The sequence below is a fragment of the Aulostomus chinensis genome, chromosome 21, assembly GCF_037954235.1.
Source record: "Aulostomus chinensis isolate RoL2024-O1b breed Wild chromosome 21, RoL_Achi_v1.0, whole genome shotgun sequence".
Taxonomy (NCBI): domain Eukaryota; kingdom Metazoa; phylum Chordata; class Actinopteri; order Syngnathiformes; family Aulostomidae; genus Aulostomus; species Aulostomus chinensis.
The window spans coordinates 6,689,350-6,712,853 of NC_141340.1; the positions used below are offsets into that span (position 1 = coordinate 6,689,350).

The window sequence follows — 23,504 nt, forward strand, 5'->3', positions numbered from 1 at the left end:
CCCTGTACGCACCTACCTGTGGGTTTGCTGGGACATCAAGCTTTAGTTGTGGAGTTGCACCATCTTTTCCATTAAAGCTTGCAGTTTGAGGCTTTGAGTTCGTGAGGTAAGTTGCAACTCTTCTGCAGGGATAAGATGCGAGAGAATTTTATTTTATTTATTTTTTGTTCTTTAAGCATGTTGAGAATTTGCCTGATTGCCCGAATATTATGTCATGAAGCTGTTGCAGAATTTATGATTGCAGAATGACCATGTCTTCTTTTTTTCTTTTTTTCTATATCTTTATGAATAAATTCAATCTTTTTTCCATCCGGAACTAAACTAACGATCCATGTTCAAACTAAAGGAACATGTAGTAAACAAAGGCATGGCCAGCTTGTCAGTGCAACAAATGGCTGATTTATAGAGGAAAATTGAATTAAAAACAATTTTAATTCAATGAATTATGAAGCAGCAGTTAATTATCCACCTGCTCTTAAACACTAACTTACCAGACAAGCCTCTAGCACAGGAAGAGCAGCAAGAACTCAGGGCTGGTAACAGGAGCAGCCTGCAGCATGTCTGGATCTATACCGTTCTACCAGAGGCACCATCGCCACTATGACCGTAACTACCGTAGCAAGGAGTCCATGGCCAGCCAGTACCAGTCCAGCAGCAGCAGGTACTCTACTGGCACCTCCACCACCAGCAGGAGTAGGGGGTAAGGAGGAGCAAATGGAGGCTTGAGGAGCATCAATCCACTATCTTTGCCACAGGAATGCCCTACTGCCCCCTTAACACCATCTCCTCCCCCCAACCCCAAATGATCACCTCCATCACCTCTTGATGGATCATCTTCCTCTACCTGGATCAACTTTCTTGGGTCGCTCTACTGGCCAAGTAACTCCTTCCCATCATGTCACCTTGATCAACCCAACTGACAAAACAGCTCTGAACGCCGCATGACGTTCCAACAATCTCCTTGCATGTGTGATGAAGGACCCCCTGCTTGCTAGCACGAGTACTAACAAACTACAACATGACTGAAAAACAAAAACGGGGTTGACAGGCTTTTTCTTGTCATGTGGTTATGTAATGGATGAATTATGGTTGAGGACGCGGACTGAAATAGATTCTTGACCTGTTGAGGTCTCCAGGTTGAAGGGAGAGTCAGAAGTGAGTTGTTCCATCTTGTAAACTTGAAAACTGAGCTGTTTTGTTGTGGTAGGAAACCCGGCGGTGAGGACAATGACGACTGCATCGCAGAAACATGGATGCATCCTTTTATTTCCAATAAACACAAGCAGAAATGCTGTTTATTAGTGGTTGCTACAAATACATGAAAACATACTCTTACAAATGTTGTAAGTGTATGTTTTCATCGTTAAACATTTGAGTGGCAGCAATAATTTTTCAGGGCCAGAGCCCAAAATACAATTTCATGCAGTTTTCATTGCTGGTTTTGTTTTTCCAGTGTATTAGCCTTCTCTACATGATTAATCATCATTTCCTTTACATTGACAGGAAGGAATCACACTACACCTAGTCTACAGCAATCCTCTCTTTTAAAGTGTAAGGCACATCTTTAAATACACTTGCTTGGAGAGTGCTGGGAGAGTGCGAACAGGTCAGAAGGCTTAGGTTCGAGTAACACCATCTGATCTTGGCCTTTACACTCACTGGCTGGAGCTTTGCCTGGCAATCCACCAGAAACCGAATCTGTAGTTGGGTGATGAAAGCAAGACTGTGATTTACAGTCAGGGTGGTTACTGTAATGTTTTTATTGCAAAGATATAACATGTGTCATACGGGGTAACCTTTACTGGATCTGCGGAATTGGACTTTGCAATGGTGTGCGCTCTGGACAATAAAGGACCAGAGCTGAGGACCAGTGACCCAGTTAGATACAGGAAAAATGAGGACAGCTGACCTGTCACCTCTCTTGCCCCTGCCTACTTGTCGGATCGTTGTTATCTCCACCCCAACCCCCCCCCCCCCCCCCCCACACCAGCACCACCAGCACCACCACCAACAACAACAACAACACCACCAACAACACCTTTAAACCTTCCATTGCTGCACCAAGCCCTGCTAGTGATAAACTGTGCTGCCTCAAACCTTTGGATGAGCTCCCTCATAGATTTCAGCTTCACTTTCTTTAATTCATCATGAAGGAAGTCCATAGAGAGATGAGAAAATATGGCTTGTGTGTGCTGTGGTTGTAGTTGCAAGTGTTACACAGGTTGTTTGGGCTGTTATATTGTATATATTCTCTTGCGAAAGTTGGAAATTTTCTTCAAGGTCTCAGAACAACAGTGGTCTCATTATCTTTGGCTTTTGAAAATGTGCAAACGTGTTAGAAACCAACTAAAGCATTTAATCTTCTTGCCCACTGAACCTTACCCAACGACTCATCTACCCAGACCCCCCTGTTTTATCCCCACATGTTATGGTATTAGTTGCACTGTTGGGCTGGGTGCGAGGCTGATGGTATTCTCCATGTCTCAGACTTGAAGTGTCATCACACTCTGGACTGGACAGGAGCAGACTGAGCCCAGCACCCAAGAGAACCAAGCCAACTTACTTGGCTGTGGATAAAGAGAACCAAATCATCGGCTACGTAGTGCCCATCTTCAGGGGCAGGTAATACAATGTTCTGAATGCTTTTCTACAACCCTTTATTTTAGCGTTAATGCTATGTCTTAATCCCTACATCCATCCCTGGTTCTTGACCCCCAGTCAAGAGTTTGCAACGGGACTTTCGAATACAGAGGAGGCAAGTTTGAGGCAAACGTCTGCATCAATGGCCCGCAGGGATCTATTCACCAGTAACCTGGAGATGGAGAGGTCAGAGCTCGTCTCCAGGAAGGAGACCATGCGCGAGTCAGCCGAACGCATCTCCCTGAACAAAAGGGTCAGTGGGGAAGTTGTGAAAATCTCATGTAGGAAGGCGCACTCATCTATGACAGCGTAGCTCATCATTGAATATGACTCTGTGTATGGTTTAGTGTTTGTTTTGATGTGCGTCCACATACCAGTCATGCTTCTTCACACTGCAGTGACAGTCCACTTGGCAACACATTTTACAGTGACTTTTCCTCTTTGTGACCTGAACCAAACCTATTATGCTGGACTAGTGTGTTAAACAATGGTTTGAAGTCGCCCATAGCAGAGTTAAAAGTGTCATTCCAATCTGAATGAACAAAGTGCTCTTTGTACCTTTAGGGGTGGAATGACTTGTCGTTGGGGCAGTACCCTCTGAGGTACAGCAGGTTGGATCAAAGATGTACCTTTCTGGCATTCAAAGAGGTACTTAAAGGTACTTTTTATCCAATAATTAGTCCTAGGGGCTACATTCGTTTATATTGTACCTTAGGGTACAGAAATGAGACTCCTGCTGTCCCTTCGAATGATGAGTCTGCACACCTGGGAAAAGCTCCGCCATCTTGGACAGAAACCTCCCCACAGATTATGCACTCAGGAATGGCCTGAAGTGTCACCCATATCAAGACAGATAACTACATTAATGACGGTCTGATGAAGGCTCGTGGTGTAACTGAGTCAGAGCCCCAAAATGGACATTAAAGATAAGCGTGGCACTCCTGAATGTGAGGGTTACTTGTTCTACATGAGAGGGTGAATTTGGAAAAATGGTCATAAAACATTCTATCAATTATCCAGCCATGATAAAATAGCTCTGAAACTGATCTTAACAATATCGTCGACCACTGCTGCTGTGGTTTACCGGGAGGTATGGCAAGGGTCATGTTAGCAAACTGATTTCTGGGGAAATAAGCAGCAAAAATATGAACACCAGTCTTTATTGTTTAAGTAATAAAGCCAAATTATAAACACTGCAAAGAGAAGAATTCTGTGTCTCCCTGAAGATTTGTTAAAGACAGATGGATAAATTGCAGAGATGTAGCCACACAAATCACATAAATCTCCAGAATGGTGTCCCTCTGGTTCTCTGTCAGTGTCAGGTCCACTCCGTCGGTATGAAACCTCTCTTTCTTTGGTTCATCATCTCATGATACCAAGGTGAAACTGGAGGAAGTTGTCCAATATGGCGGACCATCTCCCTCGCATACGTTGACTCTTGTGTTGTTGTTGCGAGGACGTTGAACCACTCGACATCTTCAAACTGCTTGTTACTAAAACTGGTCTGACAGCAAAACTTTCAACACCATTGTTTTCCTGCAAGTAAAATAGAAAAAAAAAAGATTTTTGTTGCTAAAAAATACAAACGTAACTGGAGTTATTTGCAATATAACAATGAAAAACTTAGACTCCATATTACAACTTGCATATAATCGAGTGCGGCAGTGTTAGAATACCAAGCGTTTGCATCTAAGTGCCTGTTATTACCAAACACACATGGGATGTATTTATGTTATTTATTGCTCATGCAGCCAGTCAGTGAAGGCTGCACTGGCTGCGGCCTGGCTTCATTTATCCGTCTCCACTCTGCCAGAGAGACCCACTACTGGGTGATAAATTCCTCAGGAGATCGTGTTTCTTGAGACACAAGGAAGCAGTGTCCCCCTGGGTGTTGTCACATTATGTGTTGAGTTACTGGACGCACAACTAGAGGAGGCCTCAGTGCTCCGAGCTATTCATAGGACAAAATGAACGACACTGACTCACTCTGATAACACTTGCAACACTGGAAGGTGCAGCTTGACTTTGGTACCTTGCTTAAAGATTTGCTTCAGGCATGGAGTGTGAATTCTTGATGGGTGATGGAGAATTCAATGTTCAAGTAAAACAGAAGAAGATTTAGTGTTAAATGGCATCTCTGGTTTTAGATCCATGAACACGAGGAACACTTTAAGCGAATGAACGAAGACAGCCTGATGCACGCTCCAGAGTTTGTGATTAAGCCTCGCTCCCATACCGTATGGGAGAAACAGTGTGTGCGGCTGCACTGCACCGTCAGCGGCTGGCCTGACCCTCGGGTCGTCTGGTAGGTTACAGACACAATCTCAAGTCTGTCCCCTCAACATTCACGTTCGTGTTTGCCCCCTGATTTGTCTTTTCTGCCTCTCTACCAGGTACAAAAACAATGTGGCTATTGACCCCCTCGCTAACCCTGGCAAGTACAAAATTGAGAGCAGATACAACGTGCACTCACTGGAGATCAACAGGTGGGTGTGGCTTCCTCTGTCCTTAAAAAAAAAAAGAAAAGAAAAAAGAAAAGACAAAAAAGCATTCTTACAAAAGCCACTTGAGCAGAAGCTGAGAACTGTCGCGCATACACTGACCTTCTGACATCATCACGAGTGTGTTATCACTAGACGACCACACGAAAGCTCCTGTGGTTTTCACAGTTTAATCCATCTCATCATCTAAAAAAAAAGAGAAGAAAACAAACAAATGCCATTTTTCTGACACGTCATTGCGAAATAATGAACCAAATAATTACCTTGAAGTTAACTTATTTCCACTTGGTTCACGTCATGAGATAAATTCACTTGTGATCAGGAGGAAACAAGCTTAGTTATCTTGCAGTGACAAAATTAACAGCAAAAGTCAGCACAACCACGCTTCCATACAAGTGCATAAGATTCATATCCTATTGCCTCCTTGAAGTCTTAATGTCGAAATCGAGGAAATATCATTAATTAGATTTGCAAACAATTCAAGCGGCCTTAATCTTTTTGAAAAAGTTTAGCCTGTTGTCACCCGTAATGGTTACTTCTTTCCCACTCAAAGCTTGGATGAGCTCCAGTAGCACTTCGCAGAAGTTTCTCTGATGATAATTTAATGGTTGGGTTTTTGTTGTTGTTTACTACAATTTTAGTTACAGAAAAAAAAAATATATAAATTTGAGAAAAAAGATGAAAGAGTGGGCGAAAGTGAGGTGGGATGATTACAGTTAAGCAAATACACCCACAAGTTTATTTCTTTAGGCCATTGGTTCCCAACCTTTTCCAACTCAGGGCCCGCTTTCATGTCTCAAAAAATTTTCGCGGCCCACCTCAGACCCCATAAATATGCAGGGCATATGATGTGTTCTCAGAGCACTTTTTTTCATTGAAGACTGAACATAAAGGACCGAACTGAATACAGGAGAAACATGTTGGAAGCTGCACAGTCGCTAACACAGCATCTTTCAAATTAGCAGCACCTTCAGTGGGCTAGCACATAATCACAGAGCTTTTGTCGATTCATCATCAGTGTCTTGTCTCTCTTTCCTTTTAATTCTCCCTGTTGCTAGGCAGCACTCCATCCTTACACTCCGGTTTCAGCCATCAGCATCCAACGTAAACAAGCTGAAAAGTGGTCCCGGCCGATAACAACATTTCCTATCTCTCATTTGCTCGTCACGTCTAATACTTGAAGGAAAAACAAAACAAAATAATGAAAATAATATTTAAACATTTAAACGTAACTGAGTTTTACATTTTTATTTCTATATAATTACATTTCCAACTCCCACAAAAATCATGCTATTTTGGAAATGATTTCGAGGCCCGCAGGTTGGGAATCAGTGCTCTAGGCCGTATAGATGTAATGGAACAGATAGTGTTAAAAACAAAGGACTCCAGGTGGAATACTCTTAGGAGACAGACCCATACTGTCCCAGGTGGCCATCGATAACAAAGGAGTCAGTCTAAAGATGGTGTACATCAAATGTGACCATTTAACAAAGCATCAAAACTCACAAAGGATACGTTTTCCTTGAATTTTTACCCATTCAAGTATTCCCAGTGGAGCTGAATTCCTTCCTGCCCTCAGGAGGCCCACACCACCTGGTACAAGTGACATCACCAGCACAGTCTATTTATTGCCAGAGTATTCTGAGCTGGGAGTTAAGGAACGCTTTACAGACGAGGCTCACATAGTTGGTGTTATTTACATGGTTGAGAGGGCTCATGGTGAGGTGAGGGTGGGGGGGTTGTACATGTGAATCCTGAAGAGAAGGAATGTGTGCGTCATGTGCATCGATCAGCGAGTGTTCTCCTCTTTCAGATGTGATTTCGATGATACGGCCCAGTATCGTGTCTCTGCTATGAACGCCCAGGGAGAACTGTCTGCCTTTGCTTCAGTCGTGGTAAAACGTAGGTTTGACTGACACCGACACAACCCTCTGAGTACAGGAGGATTAAAATAATGAAAGAAAAGGGGAGGAATCAGTTTCCAGCTCATAATCCTGATCAGAACAATGCACTTTAAATGGTATTCTTGTTCATTTCCACCAATAAACCATGTCTGAACTCATGACAGAAAATCAAAATCAGGCTTGTCATGATAAGTAAAGACTCATTGTGTCCTGTACGTGTGGCGCCTGTAACACTGTTAGGTAATGTGGTGTATCACAATTCATATTTTGCCAGTTAAATTCTTCAGTTACATAGAATGAAATGCATTTTTATAGAAGCTGCTGCTGCTCTTCGTAGGGTTCAAAGGTGAAGTTGATGAGTCCCTGCCAGCACCCAGACGTGAGTATGAATGATGGCATGACTGTGTTGTACGTTCCCTTGTGTATTTGAGGCTGTAGGTTCATAGTAAAGCCTCTAGGGGGCAAAAGAGCTCAGAAATGAGAGGACAAAAATAGCCCAGCAGTTGCTGCTGGTCACTTACATTTCTTCTTTTTCTCTGCTTCGGTCTCACTTGTGATCCACTAATGAGCTGACTATGTTTGGGGTCACCTGAACATGTTTTCTACAAACAGGCTGTTGAAACTGACTCACATGTGTCATAAAGTTAAAAACAAATGGATACAACAGGCTTTAGATAGAGGAGCTGTGTTCCCTTCAGGTTCGTTGTTGCAAGTCAATGTTAAATGTCCTTTCAATGCAGCGTTAACTGTATGACTCTAAATTAATTCTACATTAATCACGTGTGTGCTGTGTTGTCGACTGGCCCAAAGAGGCTGGAAATCAGTGTATGCTGCTATATTAACAACTTTTTTTGTTCCCTTGGCGCTGTCTTGACTATGCAGGGTCCTATAACGAAGGTAACAGGGTCTCAAAGATCTGGTTTGAAAAGGTTTTGCTGAACGTCACATATCCATCGACTGCATGGCCACTCCATCTTGTCTGTTTAGAAATGTTCACAGTCTTGGAACTAAAAGATCCGAAGTAGTAGAACAGACTTGTAGGCTTGCGGCCTGTTCACATAAATACTGTTGCAGCTATAGACTGTGTAGGACGAGCATTTTCAAAAGTCCTGGTTTATTTTTCACAGGATGTTCTGAAACACATTTGCGCTACATGAGAAAATGGTTTGTAGCCACTTTTTAGGCAATTAATCACTGAAAATTACACACACACACACACACATACAGTATATATATATATATATATATATATATATATATATATATGTATATATATATATATAAAATAAATGTAAAAACAAATGAATATTTATTGTGTAAATATTAACAATGTAATAAATCACATTTTTGAATTCATAAAGCTATTAAAGTCTGTAGATTATGTCCTTTTTTCTGCTTCAACTAAGTTTTCACATTTCACTGCATGAAAACTTGTCCCAATTCCATCCAATGTACACTTGTTTTTGTGTCACTCATTCTCACACATGTGAACCATCTGTTCTCCATCTGGCTGATGAAGTTATAATCTATTGTTCTGCTCTTTGTTTTTCTTTTTTTAACTGTTCAGGTTGAGTGTGCTGTTTTTGAACCACAAGTTTTTCCAACAATGCCAGAACAAACACTGACTCTCCTGTTTTGGTCCGTAGTTGGCCCGGTGTCGGAGTATGGTGTCACCTTCAAGACGCACATTGTTGATAACTTTGGCGTGTCATTCGGAAGAGAGGGTGAGACCATGAGTCTGGGATGCACCGTCATCATCTACCCTGCTCTGCACCGCTACCAACCTGAGATTCAGTGGTACAGAGATGGCAAGTATCAACAGTTTGTAACGCCACTTATAGACTTTCCATCTTGCTGTTGCTGGACATCGCGTGTATCATTTTATCAATAAGTAGAAAAACTACAAGTGCATCTGTGCCGGTAAGTTCATCTGGAGTCCCAATGGATAGTGGAGGGAAATTTAAATAAATCTCTTCCTGAGATGTTGTGTAACTGAGAATGGAACAGATATTGCATAGAAGCAAGGTGATCGTGTCTTTAAGCTTCAATATTTGACCTCAAACATCTTTTTCATCCTCACGTCCCAGTGGATATGTGCCGAATGTGAAAATAGTTCTCTCAGCGTGTTAATTAGATAGCACCTTAACGTGAGGTGACAGTGACCTTTGACCACCAACATTTTTCCAGTTCATCCTCGAGTCATCGTGGATGATTATGCCAAATTTGAAGAAAATCTCTTTGTGCAATCCTGGGATATAACATGAATGTGAAGGGACAGATTCCTGGATCTTTAACCATCAGAATCTTTTCAGTTCCTCCTCAAGTCCTAGTGGAGGTTTGTGCTAAATTTCCCTCCCAGTGTTTCTGAGATATCGCGATAATAAAAATCGGAACAGATAGACACCCTGAAAACCTAAAGACTCTGGCCCACAGTTATGGCCGGCACGGAGGCAAACAAATACTGTGTATGAGGGATTATATTGAGACTAATATCTTCCAGGTGTTCTTCTGAGTCCTTCGAAATGGAATCACATGAGCTGGAGTGGAGACCGAGCCACACTGACGCTGACACACCTGAACAAAGAGGACGAGGGGCTCTACACACTGCGTGTCACCACCAAGTCTGGATATGAAACCTACTCTGCCTATGTTTTTGTAAGAGGTGAGCACCTCCATTAAAGTTCTTTTGTCCCTATAAACCGGAGAAAACTCAATTTTATAACAGTTCAGAAGTGGGTTTCAAATGTTACACATGGACGAATGTTACCTGTAAAATTGGAGACTTCTGAAACTTTTTTTTTTTAAATTTTAAAGCGACCTTTCATCCAAGAAGTGTATTTTATCTTTCAAGTTTTCACAAGTAGGTGTTTTGAGCTGACAAAGATGTTCTCTCACCCCTTCTTGACTACAGAATGCTGAAAAAGCCAGTCTCGTATATTTAGCTTGACACTCACGGCTACTGAACTGAATGTGCCAGCTGAACTGACTGTGCTAGCTGGTTGTGCTCGGTGCCGAACAGAAACAGTTATAGTTTGTCTTACAATCAACTTAAAGTATTTGTGGATTACAGAGTACATGTCTGCATAAAGACATCATGGATCATATTGGACAATGTGAGACAAGGGTTTAGACAAGTGTTGCTGCTGCAGTTGCTGTTAACCATTGCCATTGTTAGCTCCAAGCTAACTATACTTCTAGAGTCACAAAGGAGTGATGCAGCAGTAAAAAGAAAATATATTTGTGAGCTCAACACCTATTCATGAGTATCTGAAAGGCAAAATGCACTTAGTGGATGAAGTACGGTTTCAATGTTTCACTTCATACACGCTTAGACAAAAAGGCGATGAGCCTTTAATTCTTGGGAATGTAACGCCTCACTATCTGCAGACATTTTCAGTCAGTAATCCTCTGGTTGTATTTTGTATTTTGCAGAATGGCATCATATTAAGGTCAAAGACACAACAGCACGTCCTCTGGCACCCGATCACAAAGACTCATCTCATTTAGTAGCTCGAGTGCTAACATATGAGTGATGGCGTTGAAATAGGATATCTCTAATAGAGACGCCACAGCGAGGAAACTCACACGCATGGGTTAGAACACGATCGGAAAAAACGGCCGATGAATCTTTGCTGGCTTCAGAGACTTTCCGACCTCTACAGCTTCAGCTTCTCCAGATGAAACGCTCCGAGTACGAACATCAACCTTGTTTTTGTTGTTCTCACGTTACGACTAAGGGTCACCTCGTGAAGACGATGCCAAATGAAGTGTCAGGTCGGAACAGTGTCTTCATAACAAAAAGTTATACGAGCCTGAGCTATTCTTAGAGAGCTCTGTCATGGATTACTCAAATGCACATCATCTGAATATCTGCTATGATGTGGAGAAACAATAGTCTGCCAAGTTTCCTCTCTACTCCTGATGATCTTTGCAAGCCAGCAAAACTATTACTATACTTCTTTCCCTACTTATATATCCCGATATCGTTGGCCTCATAGCATAATTGCCTAAATCATATTTTGGCCAAACTGAGATATCTGCCTAACTCTACTCTCCTAAGGCTTCTGAGTCACTGTGCCTTACTGGCTCAGTTTGACGTAGGCAGTTATGCTATGAGGCTAACGATGTGCTGCTAGAATAGGCCTATCATAGGAAATGTGCACGAAAGGTTCAATATCACAGAGGCAATGTATTTTTGGAGGCCAAGCTTGAAGTTAGCGTCACAGTACGTTGCCACGAACCAAAGCCAATGGGATTTTTTTTCCCCTGCAGTATGGATAAATGCTGGAACTAAGCTTAGGGGCCAACAAGAGTTCATGATACTTAAATGTTATTTCAGCAAGACGAGCATTTTAGAATTGTTGACAGTGCAAAGCTAACGTTATGCTTTGAATGTCATGAACGTTAATGTCAACAACCTCTGTAGTCTTGTTTCATGTTAGCAACTGCATTTTTTAAATTAAATTTTCATTTTATGCCAGAGAACAAAATGTGAAACTGTCTGAAGCCAACCCCCCCACCCCCCCCCCACCCCCCAAAAAAACACCTCGCTGATTTCAAGGCAAGGGAATGGGACATTCATTTTTGCTAACTTATTTTAGGAGTCATTCCTGTTCCACTCTATTTGACAGGTTTACCTTAAGGTACAATTGAAGGCAATGTCATTATAGCTATAAATACAGGCGATACATCAATCTATGCCTAAGACTTCATGCCTTTGCCAGTGACTTTACCAGCACGCTGCTGTGTTTCTATAATAGTGACCTCTCATCCCTTTCACTCAGCACTGGGCAACTGCTAATTGTACTACTGATTGTTCCAGCAATGTGTTTTACTTATGGCCCAGCATTCTGGGCTTCAAGCCCTGCACAGTTTAATATGGGGGCACATAGCTGACTTTAAAAGACCAGGCTAGTCGGATGAAACTGGTTTATGTTGCAATTTGGGTGGACACGATGAAAAAAAAAAAGCCATGAAACCGGACAGCTTGTGTTGGTTGGTTGAATATCTAGTTTGTGTTTTCTGTTGCTGCATGTATCAGATGCTGATGCTGAAGTGGAAGGAGCTCCAGGTGCCCCTCTGGATGTGTGCTGCCTGGATGCCAATAAAGATTACATCATTGTCTCATGGAAGCAGCCAGCTGTGGACGGAGGCGATGCCATCCTGGGTTACTTTGTGGACAGGTCAGTCATGACTCCTACTTCTGACACTGCTGTAAATGTTTATCATCATTGCACTCTGGGAACACCTGAGTAAATATCCGAAACTCGTCATGTCATTGAAGATTTTCCTTCTCACTGTATGTACAGATGTGAGGTCGGAACCAACCACTGGATCCAGTGCAATGACACTCCAGTCAAGTTTGCCCGTTTTCCAGTCACTGGATTGGTTGAGGGACGGTCTTATGTCTTCCGTGTGCGTGCTGTCAACAAGACTGGCATGAGCCGTCCGTCCAGAGTCTCTGAACCGGTGGCTGCCATGGATCCGGCTGACCGCGCCCGCATGAGAGGTACAACAGCCTGGGGTTTGGACTTCTCCCATACACACCGCAAAATCCAACAAACTCATCGAAGTGAAAATGGAGCGCATTTGCTGACAGATACATTGGAAAGACATAATAGTTCTGTTAGTTTGGGTAATTTTTCTCTAGTCCAAAGCACAATTTTTGATATGAGATCGGACCACTGAAAGGTATGAATGCTAGAGCATAATATTCTATGACAAAAACCTGTTTTTTACTCGATGGTTATGTTGGGGTTGTCAGGTACCTCTGCTCCCTGGACTGGCCAAATCATTGTCACAGAAGAGGAGCCTGCAGGTAGGAACTCCCATTAGTAAATGATCATTTTTACTGTGTCAGTAACCTCAAAATGATCTAAAAACACAAGTCTGTACCCACGGATACTTTGTCCATCAGAGGGCATTGTTCCTGGCAGACCTCTGGAACTGCAGGTGACAGAGGCAACCAAGAACTACGTGGTCCTCAGCTGGAAACCACCTGGAGGGAAAGGCTTGGAGGGAGTCATGTACTACGTGGAAAAGGTAAATTACATTTAACTTATATGATTATCTTCCGTGCTGTTTATTTAAAGCTAACAAGGCATGTCATTTTGAGTGACGGCTTTACTCTTGTATCTGTTGGTCAGTGTGTCTCTGGCTCAGACACCTGGCAGAGGGTGAACACGGAAATCCCGGTCAAATCTCCTCGTTTCGCACTCTTTGACCTCGCCGAGGGGAAATCCTACTGCTTCCGCGTCCGCTGCTGCAATTCCGCTGGTGTTGGCGAACCGTCGGACCCAACTGAGGCCACCACAGTTGGTGACAAGCTCGGTTAGAAAATGCACAAATCACACACATCTTGTATGTACATGCATGCATCAGCACAAGTATAAAGACATTCTTAGGCCCTGAAACAAAATGCTCTGGTCCACAGATACTCCATCTGCTCCAGGCAAAGTTATCCCTACTAGAAACACAGACACCTCTGTGGTTATATCTTGGGAAGCGTCTCAAAATGCCAAAGAATTGGTGGGATACTACATTGAGGGCAGCATTGTGGGCAGCAATGTCTGGGAGCCCTGCAACAACAAACCTGTAAATGCTACCAGGTAAGATGATACTTAAGCTTATTTACATACCATTGTACTCGCAATAGTTATTAAAAACCGTCGTCTTCTTTAAGGTTCATCTGCCACGGCCTGATGACGGGAGAGAAGTACGTGTTCCGAGTGAGGGCTGTGAATGCTGCTGGACTCAGTCAGTTCTCTCCAGAATCTGAGCCCGTAGAGGTGAAAGCAGCAATTGGTGAGAAGACAAAAAAAACAAAAAACAACGTTTCATATATTATTACAAGAACTTTATTCAGGAGCTAGAGGATGCTTAGAATCTATAGACTGTGTAAAAGAGGTGAATGTAGCATCTGTTTCTAAAAAGGTCCAACTTAAACTTCACTTCATGAATTTATCAAGGCGGTCATTATTTTAATTTGTCCTCCAACACCAAATATGTTAATTTTATAGACTATGATCCCGTTTAGCGTAGAATAGATGATGAAACAGGATTTAAGCTAGATTCTAACAGGAAGCAGCAGATTTTTTGAAGTGAGTGATGTCATAGGAGTTACATCCACTTCTTTTGTACAGTCTATCCCAGGCTCTCGGTGGAATTGTCCTGGCTTCATTTTATCGCATCTTTCTGGTATTTGAGCATAACCTTGGAGGTGACCTGTTATCTCTTGAGACATGTTTTCAGCTCTTCATATCACCTGTATCACCACACTTTCTCCACCATGGTACCACTGTCATTTTATTCTGCACTGTTGTGTGCTCCCGCCACCTTGTCCAGCCACATCTACCCCCCTCTTCCTCCTCCCTGCACAGCCTGAGGCGGGGTCAGGGTCAGGACTTGTAGACTTCCTCTAATTTGGGTCAGTGCGATCCAATTCAGCGGTCGTTACAAACCAGCCCAGTATCACACACCACCAACCCCCTCCCCTGCATTTCCCTCACCTATCCTTGGCACAAGACGTGTCGGCAACCCCACACGGTGTTAAAGGTACACGGACCTCTCCCACCCCACCGGTACCCTTAAACAGTTTGTCAACCTCTCTCTTGGCAACTAACCTCGCTGTGGCATTGTTCTGTTCGACATTTATCATTTAATTTATTTTAACTTGAATAATAATACATGTTGTTTAGTTGGACACAGGGCAGAAGACACACTACAACTGACAACATGAAATCAGGATACTGATTAAATTAGCATCTGCATCTTATTATGTAAATTATAATGCATGTAAAATTTCGAACAAAAAAAAAAACTTAGAGTAAAACTGATGTCAAAGAATCAGTGTTTTTAATTTTTCTCTATTTTCTTGCCCAGACTTAGAATAAAAAGAATGATACACTCAACAGAGGAAGCTATTGCTAGCAGCTAGTAAGCCTAGCATACTGTAGCATTCAAACTGAGGCAAACAAAACACTTAAAAATTCTGTCTACCATCAGCTTGTTAGTTTGATTAATGGAAAAATGAAGTGTATACATTTCAAGATGTAAGTGCAGCGTTTTCCTGGTATCTTGTGATATTTCGTATATTTCACCAAATCTCAACCCTTTAATGCTGTGAATTTATGTTCACTGCGATATACCAGAAGTAAACCTTTGGAAGAAAACCAAGAACATAAACTAATACTTAAGTTAATCAAAGTTGTTGTTTTTTTTTTAAATTTATGCTGGAGATTCTGAGTCTAAATGGACATAATCCTCATAAAATAGCAGTTTAAAATTAATGTGTTTTGTTACTTTGAAACTGTAAGTACGACACAAAATTCATTAGCATAATCATAATCAAACAACCACAAATGTTAAAAAAAACTACTGCACAGTGCTAACGAACTATAAATTCGCACTACGTCGGTAGCATTTTTTTATACTGCTTGGAATAATTTCTTGCATTCGTTCTCCTAAAACCTCTCAGCATTCAAACTAATACGCAGCTTTCAGCCTCACCGCCTCCAGCTCTGTGCTGAGCCCCACGCTCTGTTTGCCTTTATGAAGCACACACAGTAAAAATGCCTCTATTTCTCTGCAGGAAACAGCGTGAAAGTTAAATCTTAGACAATATTTATCATTTGATCTGAGGGAATTTTTTTTTTCCTCCAATAATTATTGGCTTCTCCGTTATTCCACTTACAACAATCATAGATAGACTTCAGTGAGATCTGTTTTGTTTTCAGTGAAAAAATCTACCAGTGGAATAAACTAAATTTACTTAAATAGATTGATGTAGTTGCTTGAGGAGAGCGTGTGTGTGTGTGTGTATGTGTGTATGTATGTGTGTTCATAAAGGGCTGACACGAACCTGCACACACTCACTGGCTGCTCTTCCTCGTGCCTGCATGCTTTCATATATCCAACCGTTTCCCTCTCGCTTCCTCACTTGGATGTCACTTGTTGGTCATCTTGTCTTCATTTTTCACACACAGTCAGATGAAGACATCTTACTGAATTTTAAAGGCTGATCTATTGATTACTGTTTTCTTTCTACTCGTGTGTGTGACTGAGATTAGAGTGGTGAGTGTATGTTTTGACTGTTTTAAAAAGCCTCTTTTGCTTTTCTCTGCTAACTCCTGTAGGGGGCGGCATCCTACATGGTGTGTTGCCCGAGATGGGTCCGGGGGGTAACGTGGGCCAACTAACCGTGCACAGGCCACACTGGATGGGCACGCATGAAACTGTCCAGCCCCCCCCTGACACTATGCAAAAGAAAAAAACTCAGGCTGACACTGAAGCCAGGCAGGGGGCCGGGGCGGCGAGCTCAGGCCCCGCTGAGAGTAAAATCAAAGGGGGAAAGAGAGGCAGTCTATCCTGGGCCCCCAACCTGGACAAAGACCTGGTCTCAGAGTCTGTGTCAGGCTCAGTTTCTGAATCATTTACTGACATAGGTGCACATTTAGACCAAGCTTGTGCTGCGGTTCAGGCTGTAAAGACAGCCCACGAACCCGAGGCTGGGCAGGCACGCAAGGTCTCAGTAGATGCTTCTGCTAAACGGGAGACAACAAGGCTCAGGAGAGAGTCAGCAGGTGAGCACTGGTTGGACATGGACCCCCACCCCCACCCCCATACACAGGATGAATATTTGAATACTTAAAGAAATGTTCTTCAAACTCTGCAAGGCTCAAATTTACAGGCATGTGTCATAAATAATAGGTAAACAGTAGGTGAATATTCGACTGGCATCCGTCTCTGACAGGTAAGTCACTGTGAAACACCTCTTAAATTAACTCGACACGCTTAGATGTTCCGCTGGCTTCCACACAACCTCCTCGTGCACTCAACACTTGGTGTCATTAATCACCAAGCAGTTTAGCATCCACTGCACTTTAACGCACACACCCACGGAGGTACTGTACGTAACGGCGAGTGCCAGGCAATCACACGCTGTCCCAGGAGAGCAGGACACCGTGTGACCGTTTAACAGCACTTGATTCTGACACCAGCTCCTCGTGTCTACATAGGGGAGAGGATCAAGGGACTATTTGTAAATGGCTCTTCAATTTATCCTGGTTCTGGAGAGTCTCCTCTGTCTCAGGAATCACTGTGCCCACCTTTGCTTTGATTATTTTTCTATCCGATGAGACGTAAAATACAATGCAAAGAAAAAGAATGGGGAATGCAGTGATAGAGTCAATACCATCTTAACTGTTTGTTATCGCATTTAAAGAAAAACTCCTTACCATCACCTCTAAATCTCAATGAACAATTGAATTCATAGTAATACTATAATTTAATCCATATCTCTATATAACTATATGATTTGTTGCCGATCTGTTGTATTGCAGTTCATAGGTTCTTGCAAAATCACTATCAAAGCATTGTGTGCTACTGCTCTCTTTAAAACAAACAACACAACAGCAGCTAGCCAGAGCAGGGAGAAAGTGAGTCGTCGTCATGACTACGGCTTTCCATAACCAGACAGGTTTCAGTGATGGAGCTCCACAAATCCACAAAGCCACAATAACCTTGTGAATGAAGGATGTAAAATGAGTTGGAGTGCTATGAGGAGGGATTACAGGAATTAAATATATCACCTAATTGTAGCACTTGAGTGTTCCATGACATCACATTTTCCCTGGCGTTCATTTGAGTTTTCTGTCACCTCAGCTTCTCCCACTCCACCCTTTGGCATCTCCGTCCTGGAGTGTGTGCGTGACTCCATGGTGCTGGCCTGGAAACAGCCAACTTCCATTGGCGGCGCTGACATCACCGGATACTTTGTGGATTATCGTGAGGTCATCGACGGAGTGCCTGGGAAGTGGCATGAGGCCAACGTTAAGGCCGTCAGCGAGAGGGCCTACAGAGTGAGCTACGAGGCGATCTCATCGCCGAATACCAGCTTCAGTTGACGATTGCCTCATCCAGGTCTTCATTGGTCTGCAGGTTTCTGATCTGAGGGAGAACAAGAAGTATCAGTTCCAGGTGCGTGCAGCCAACATGGCCGGTGTCGGCATCCCGTCTCTGCCCAGTGACACCTTCCTGTGTGAGGAGTGGACCATCGCTGTGCCAGGTGCAAACCCACGCTGTCCTGTTATTTTATTCAGTCTTTTATGCTTTATATATATATATATATCTGTAAATTTGTAAATTAATTTGATGTTTATAGCACACCACTGACACAATAAAAGTGTCGCCTATGAAGTGCCAGATCAAGACCAGCAAGTCACATGCTCAAGTCTGTTGCGTCTTTAATACACCTTACTGGCCATGATTGACAGCTGTCAGTACTTTTTAATCATTTTGACATCGCCTGTGGTCTTCATCAGCTCTGTTTGCAGGATTATGTAAAAACTTCAGAGCAGATGTGCATTAAACTTGGTGGAAAGTTGGAAGACGAGCAGACTGGACATGAAATGTTGTTATTCAACTGCAATAATAGCACAATGCACATGTCACAATGCCCAAACTCTATCAAGGTAGGTATGAGATATTAAAGATCAGGAATCCGATTTGCCAGATCGTTCTGATTGTTTGACCAAAATGTGAAGCTTATCCATCAAGAAATATCATATTTATTTAATTGAAATTCAAGACTCCATCAGGGCTGCCACGGGAATATGACAGTAGTGACCAAGAGGGACAGGGTTCTGTCTTTGTCCAGACTGAAACCAGTGCAACCGTGTGGACACAAACACCTGACAAAGGTTCAGCGTTACTGACTCTGTGTATTCATTTCTGTTGTGTTTGACTGCAGGACCTCCCCACGATCTCCAGATTAGAGAAGTACGAAGTGACACTCTGGTGTTGCTATGGAAACCACCTGTGTACCAAGGCCGCGATCCTGTCAATGGGTTCTACATTGACATGAAGGAAGCAGAGGGTCCGGAGGAAGCGTGGAGAGGAATAAACGCCAAGGCCACTGAGAAGACGTACATCAAGGTCGCCGTCGTCGTCGGACACGCATTCAGACGCTGTCTCAGCAGGTCGTTCATCATTTTCTCTCCTTTTACAGATTAAGAACCTGAAGGAGGGAGAGAACTATGTGTTCCGTGTGCGTGCTCAGAACCAAGCTGGAGTTGGGAAAACCTCAGAGGTCTCAGAACCGGTCCTTGCCGTGACCAAACCAGGTAGGAGAAAGATGAAGATGACGCTGATGATGAGCGGCTTTAGCACGCTGTGATGTCACTTCAGCACCGCTCGGTCTGTGTTTCAGGCACTAAGGAGATTGTGGTGGATGTTGATGATGACGGAATCATCTCCCTGAACTTCGAATGTAGCGAAATGACGGCCGACTCCAAATTTGTGTGGTCCAAGAATTACCAGGATATTTCAGACTCATCCCGCCTGACGATTGAGACCAAGGGCAACTCGTGCGAGCATGTTTAATCCTCTTTGATGGATTCTTGGTTAAAATTCTTTGTTGAATAATACGTTTCTCCTCCAGATCCAAAGCTGTTTTCAGCGCACTTGGAGAGGAAGACATTGGCGTTTACTCGTGTCTTGTCACACACACCGACGGAGCTTCGTCCAGCTACACGCTCTCTGACGAAGGTGGGTGAAATAATTTTTCAAGAAGGGAAAAAAAAACCTCATTTAGACTTCAATTTATGCACATTTTCCACATCTGTTGCAGAGATGAAGAAACTGCTGGGGATCAGTCACGACCACAAGTTCCCCAGTGAGTCTACCAGCCTCCGTCACTGCTGTTGTTTTTTTCAAAATCTGTCTTCAACTAGAGTATTTCCTTGAGTTGTTTCTTTCTCTTCGAACCAGTTATTCCCCTGAAGTCCGGCTTGGCTGTGGAGCTGCTAGAGAAGGGCAGAGTTCGCTTTTGGCTGCAGGCCGAGAGCATCTCAGCTAACGGCAAAGTGGATTACGTGTTCAATGACAACGTTCTCACTCAGGCAGAGGTCAGCGACGCGAGAAAATGAATCCCAACTGCTTTGCATTCGTAATGCATGTAGAATAAAGCTCAATTCAGAAGGGTCCGTTCTCGGTTTGCAGAAATACAAGATGAACTTTGACAAGAGCACAGGTGTGATCGAGATGATCATGGAGTCTCTGACCCCAGAGGATGAAGGCACCTTCACTTTCCGGATGCAGGATGGGAAAGCCACCAACCAGTCCAGCCTGGTACTGATAGGTGATGGTACGTTCAGTCACACCTAAACATCCTGAAGATGCTGCTAATCCAGGAGTGTGTGTGTGTGTGTGTGTGTGTGTGTGTGTGTGTGTGTGTGTGTGTGTGTGTGACTTTAGTGTGTCAAACAGTTTGAGAAAGCCATCATCTCCTGAGGAAGTCAGAGGATACTTTCTATGGTAGCGCATATGTTGTTTTAAGTGGTCGAGCATCCCTATTGTTTCAAAGATCATGGATTAACCAAACATACATAACTAAAAGATGGTAGAAAACACAACAAAACCAAAAATGCACGCTAAGTAAAAAAACAAAAACAATAAATAAGATCTACAACTCAAAGGGTCCAAACAGTAAAAGCTAAAGTGCAAAACTAAACAACCTGAGAAGAAAAAAACTAATACTAATCTAGGAAAACACAACTGGAGACTTGAGGGCAGTCACACAGTTAAGAATCTGAAAATAATCTGGAAGCAAGCTAAAATGAATTTCCCGTTTTCAGCCATGAAAGTTCAACAATGTGAACTGTGTTTTTCTCGGCAGTGTTCAAGGAGCTGCAGAAGGAATCTGAATTCCAGAGGAAAGAATGGTTCCGAAAGCAAGGTATGAGACAACCGCACCATGAATTCACATTTAGAAGATCTGTTCCTTTTATAACCGACGTGTTTGTTCCAGGTCCCCATTTTATCCAGTACCTGAGCTACGAGGTGTCCCCAGAATGTTGTGTTTTGCTGCAGTGCAAGGTGAGACATTTGAGGGATTTTCACGCAAAGAGGAGAAATATTGTTAAATTGTCGCTTTTCTTGTGCTCTTCAGGTTGGAAACATGAAGAAAGAGACGACGGCGGTGTGGTACAAAGATGGACGTGAGATTAAAGCGGACGAGCATCTGGGCTTCACCGAGGGAGTGCTGAAGCTGGAGATAGCCCAGGTGAGAGAATACAGACTATGTATATGTGTGTATAAGTATAAATATATGGTATATATATATATATATATACACATGTACGTGGGGGGGGGGGCACCCAGACCCTCTGCAGTATCAACAGGAATCCACTTTGGACCTGATTTTCTGGGATGAGGGTGCAAACACCGTGTAGTACTGCAACACAGGAATGTGCCTGACAACACTTACTCATAAGATCAACACGCCCACGGGTGCAACTACATTCGCTATCTAAACAATGTGAGCGCTGGGTGATGAAGCAATGACACCGTGTGCCCTTCAAGGGCCCTAAACGTTCAGTTTTAACTCCTCCTTCTCTCTATTTTTCTCATCACAACTCACTCTCATGCCTCTGTTCTAACATGACATCGTTAGGCCGGTATAACAAATAAACACGTGTGTCCCGTTTCAGTGCGACTTGCCTGCGGACGACTGCCACATGTGGAGAAGCCTAAAAGTTGGGATCAGATATCTGTTATCATCATAAGTGCCTCTTCTGTTTTTTTTAAAAATCAGTTTGTTTGTTTGTTTGTTTGTTTGTTGGCTTTTTTGCTCTTTGCGTCCCACGTGTGTTCTGCAGCATCCTCAGCAGAAGAGAAAAGCTCGTCTTTTCCGATGAATGTGAATCGCATTCCCTTATTTTCTGATGGTGATGCTTCAGCGCGGTTTACCGCAGTGTGTGACGACTCTCTCTCTGTCTGCCAGATCTCTAAGAAGGACGCTGGCGTGTACGAAGTTGTCCTGAAGGATGACAGAGGAAAGGACACGTCTAAGTTGAATCTGACCGATCAAGGTGACCTTCCAGAATAACTCACCAACAGACACATCGAGTGCTGCAACTTTTTCACCCTGGGTGATCAAACCTCATTTTCTTTCAGCTTTCAAGGACTTGATGAACGAAGTTTTTGGCTATATCGGTAAGTGTTGACGAACCATTGATTAGGAATTTGTCTCTTAGCAAAAGAAACACTTGGGTGACTTGTTGTTTTTCACTTTCAGCCAATTCCTCCACACCACTGAAGATCACCAGCACAGACGAGGGCATTCGGATCTACACCTTCGTCAGCTACTACAACGATTTGCTCCAAGTCACGTGGCATTACAAGTGGGTCCTCTGTTGGCACCCTAATGTGTGTTGCATCTGTTTCTAGAGTATATTACAATGTGAGGACCATAAATTTCTAAGGTCTTTTAGAAATGTTGTGTCTGTATTGGTGCAGGACCGAAGGCATCGTGTCTACAGGTCATCTGTCCGACCCAGCCTCGAGGGAATTTATTCAAATTTGGAACACAGCTCCATTTTAACTCAAGGATGAACTGAAAAGATTTAGGCGTTAAAAGGTCAAATTTCTGGGTTTTAGACTCAATTCAACATCCTCCATCTAAATGAGGAGAAACCGCCTGAAAACAACAACAACAACAACTTTGTAACAGGAGAAAACAGTAGGAGGTTCATGTGTTGTGTGTCTACGTCTCAGACTCTCTGTAAGTCTGTCACGTTCTCCCCGACAGAGATTCAGCCATCGCCTTCTCTGACCGTATCAAGAGCGGTGTGGTGGGAGATCAGCTGTGGCTGCAGATCTCCGAGCCCACAGAGAAAGACATGGGCAAATACGCCATCGAGTTCAACGATGGGAAGGGCGGCCTGAGGAGGACGGTCGAGCTGGCTGGTCAAGGTGAGAGGATCAGATTTCTGACTGAATACCGTTGCTGTTCTTTCTTCCTTTGTGGTGTTTTACAGATTGTGTGACATCATCGATATGATTCTGCTTCTTACGACCTGCTTTTGTTTTGCAGCATTTGATGACGCTTTCGCAGAATTCAAGAGACTCAAGTGAGTATCTTTCGTACCGGCTCCGGGATTCCCTCACTGTTCCGCATAAACACAGTTTTTCTTTTGGTTTTGAGGAAATGTATAATGAATGTTTTGAGTTTCATTTCTGACTTTCACATTTTGATCCGTTTTTTTTTTTCTTCTTTAACCTCTTCAGAGCTGCTGCTATTGCAGAGAGAAGTAAGTGACAAACTACTGGATTCTTACTTTCTGTTCATAGTTCAGGTTTCACTGGCTCATTTAAAGGCCGGCTATCCTCACAAGTGAAAACAAATGCTCATATAATCTCATATAATAAACAGTTTTAACTTATAAAATCAAAATGATTCTATTTTGTTTGCTTAGTGTTGCTCCTGTGAGAGATTTCTAATGAGTTGGCATCTGCTGATTTTCTCATTTATTCATTTTTTTTGTCGGTGCTAAAGGTACATTGTTGGCTTATTGAGGTTTTTTGCATTTTCAGGCCGTGCTCGAGTGGCAGGAGGTCTGCCAGATGTTGTCACCATCCAGGAGGGCAAGGTAAACTGTTTGTTTTACTGCACAGAATG

At 43.0% G+C, this 23,504-nt stretch overlaps 1 protein-coding gene across 1 annotated transcript in view; it reads left to right on the forward strand.

The window, feature by feature from the left end:
* myom1b (myomesin 1b) overlaps nt 1–23,504 on the forward strand; it is a 25,038-nt gene continuing 1,534 nt past the window's right edge. Inside the window, exons 1-37 of the mRNA XM_086192223.1 lie at nt 1–106; nt 495–700; nt 2,488–2,622; nt 2,719–2,893; nt 4,788–4,945; nt 5,034–5,126; nt 6,955–7,043; nt 7,383–7,424; nt 7,928–7,942; nt 8,692–8,853; nt 9,546–9,707; nt 12,087–12,228; nt 12,355–12,554; nt 12,810–12,863; nt 12,963–13,087; nt 13,192–13,375; nt 13,479–13,653; nt 13,728–13,849; nt 17,708–17,904; nt 17,984–18,110; nt 18,795–18,979; nt 19,053–19,167; nt 19,254–19,410; nt 19,485–19,591; nt 19,674–19,718; nt 19,814–19,950; nt 20,045–20,189; nt 20,721–20,780; nt 20,853–20,920; nt 20,994–21,107; nt 21,828–21,915; nt 22,001–22,039; nt 22,122–22,227; nt 22,635–22,798; nt 22,920–22,956; nt 23,114–23,136; nt 23,420–23,475. Of these exons, the coding sequence (XP_086048349.1) occupies nt 558–700; nt 2,488–2,622; nt 2,719–2,893; nt 4,788–4,945; nt 5,034–5,126; nt 6,955–7,043; nt 7,383–7,424; nt 7,928–7,942; nt 8,692–8,853; nt 9,546–9,707; nt 12,087–12,228; nt 12,355–12,554; nt 12,810–12,863; nt 12,963–13,087; nt 13,192–13,375; nt 13,479–13,653; nt 13,728–13,849; nt 17,708–17,904; nt 17,984–18,110; nt 18,795–18,979; nt 19,053–19,167; nt 19,254–19,410; nt 19,485–19,591; nt 19,674–19,718; nt 19,814–19,950; nt 20,045–20,189; nt 20,721–20,780; nt 20,853–20,920; nt 20,994–21,107; nt 21,828–21,915; nt 22,001–22,039; nt 22,122–22,227; nt 22,635–22,798; nt 22,920–22,956; nt 23,114–23,136; nt 23,420–23,475 (4,146 nt within the window). The 5' untranslated portion in view covers nt 1–106; nt 495–557. The remainder of the gene's footprint in view (nt 107–494; nt 701–2,487; nt 2,623–2,718; nt 2,894–4,787; nt 4,946–5,033; nt 5,127–6,954; nt 7,044–7,382; nt 7,425–7,927; nt 7,943–8,691; nt 8,854–9,545; nt 9,708–12,086; nt 12,229–12,354; nt 12,555–12,809; nt 12,864–12,962; nt 13,088–13,191; nt 13,376–13,478; nt 13,654–13,727; nt 13,850–17,707; nt 17,905–17,983; nt 18,111–18,794; nt 18,980–19,052; nt 19,168–19,253; nt 19,411–19,484; nt 19,592–19,673; nt 19,719–19,813; nt 19,951–20,044; nt 20,190–20,720; nt 20,781–20,852; nt 20,921–20,993; nt 21,108–21,827; nt 21,916–22,000; nt 22,040–22,121; nt 22,228–22,634; nt 22,799–22,919; nt 22,957–23,113; nt 23,137–23,419; nt 23,476–23,504) is intronic.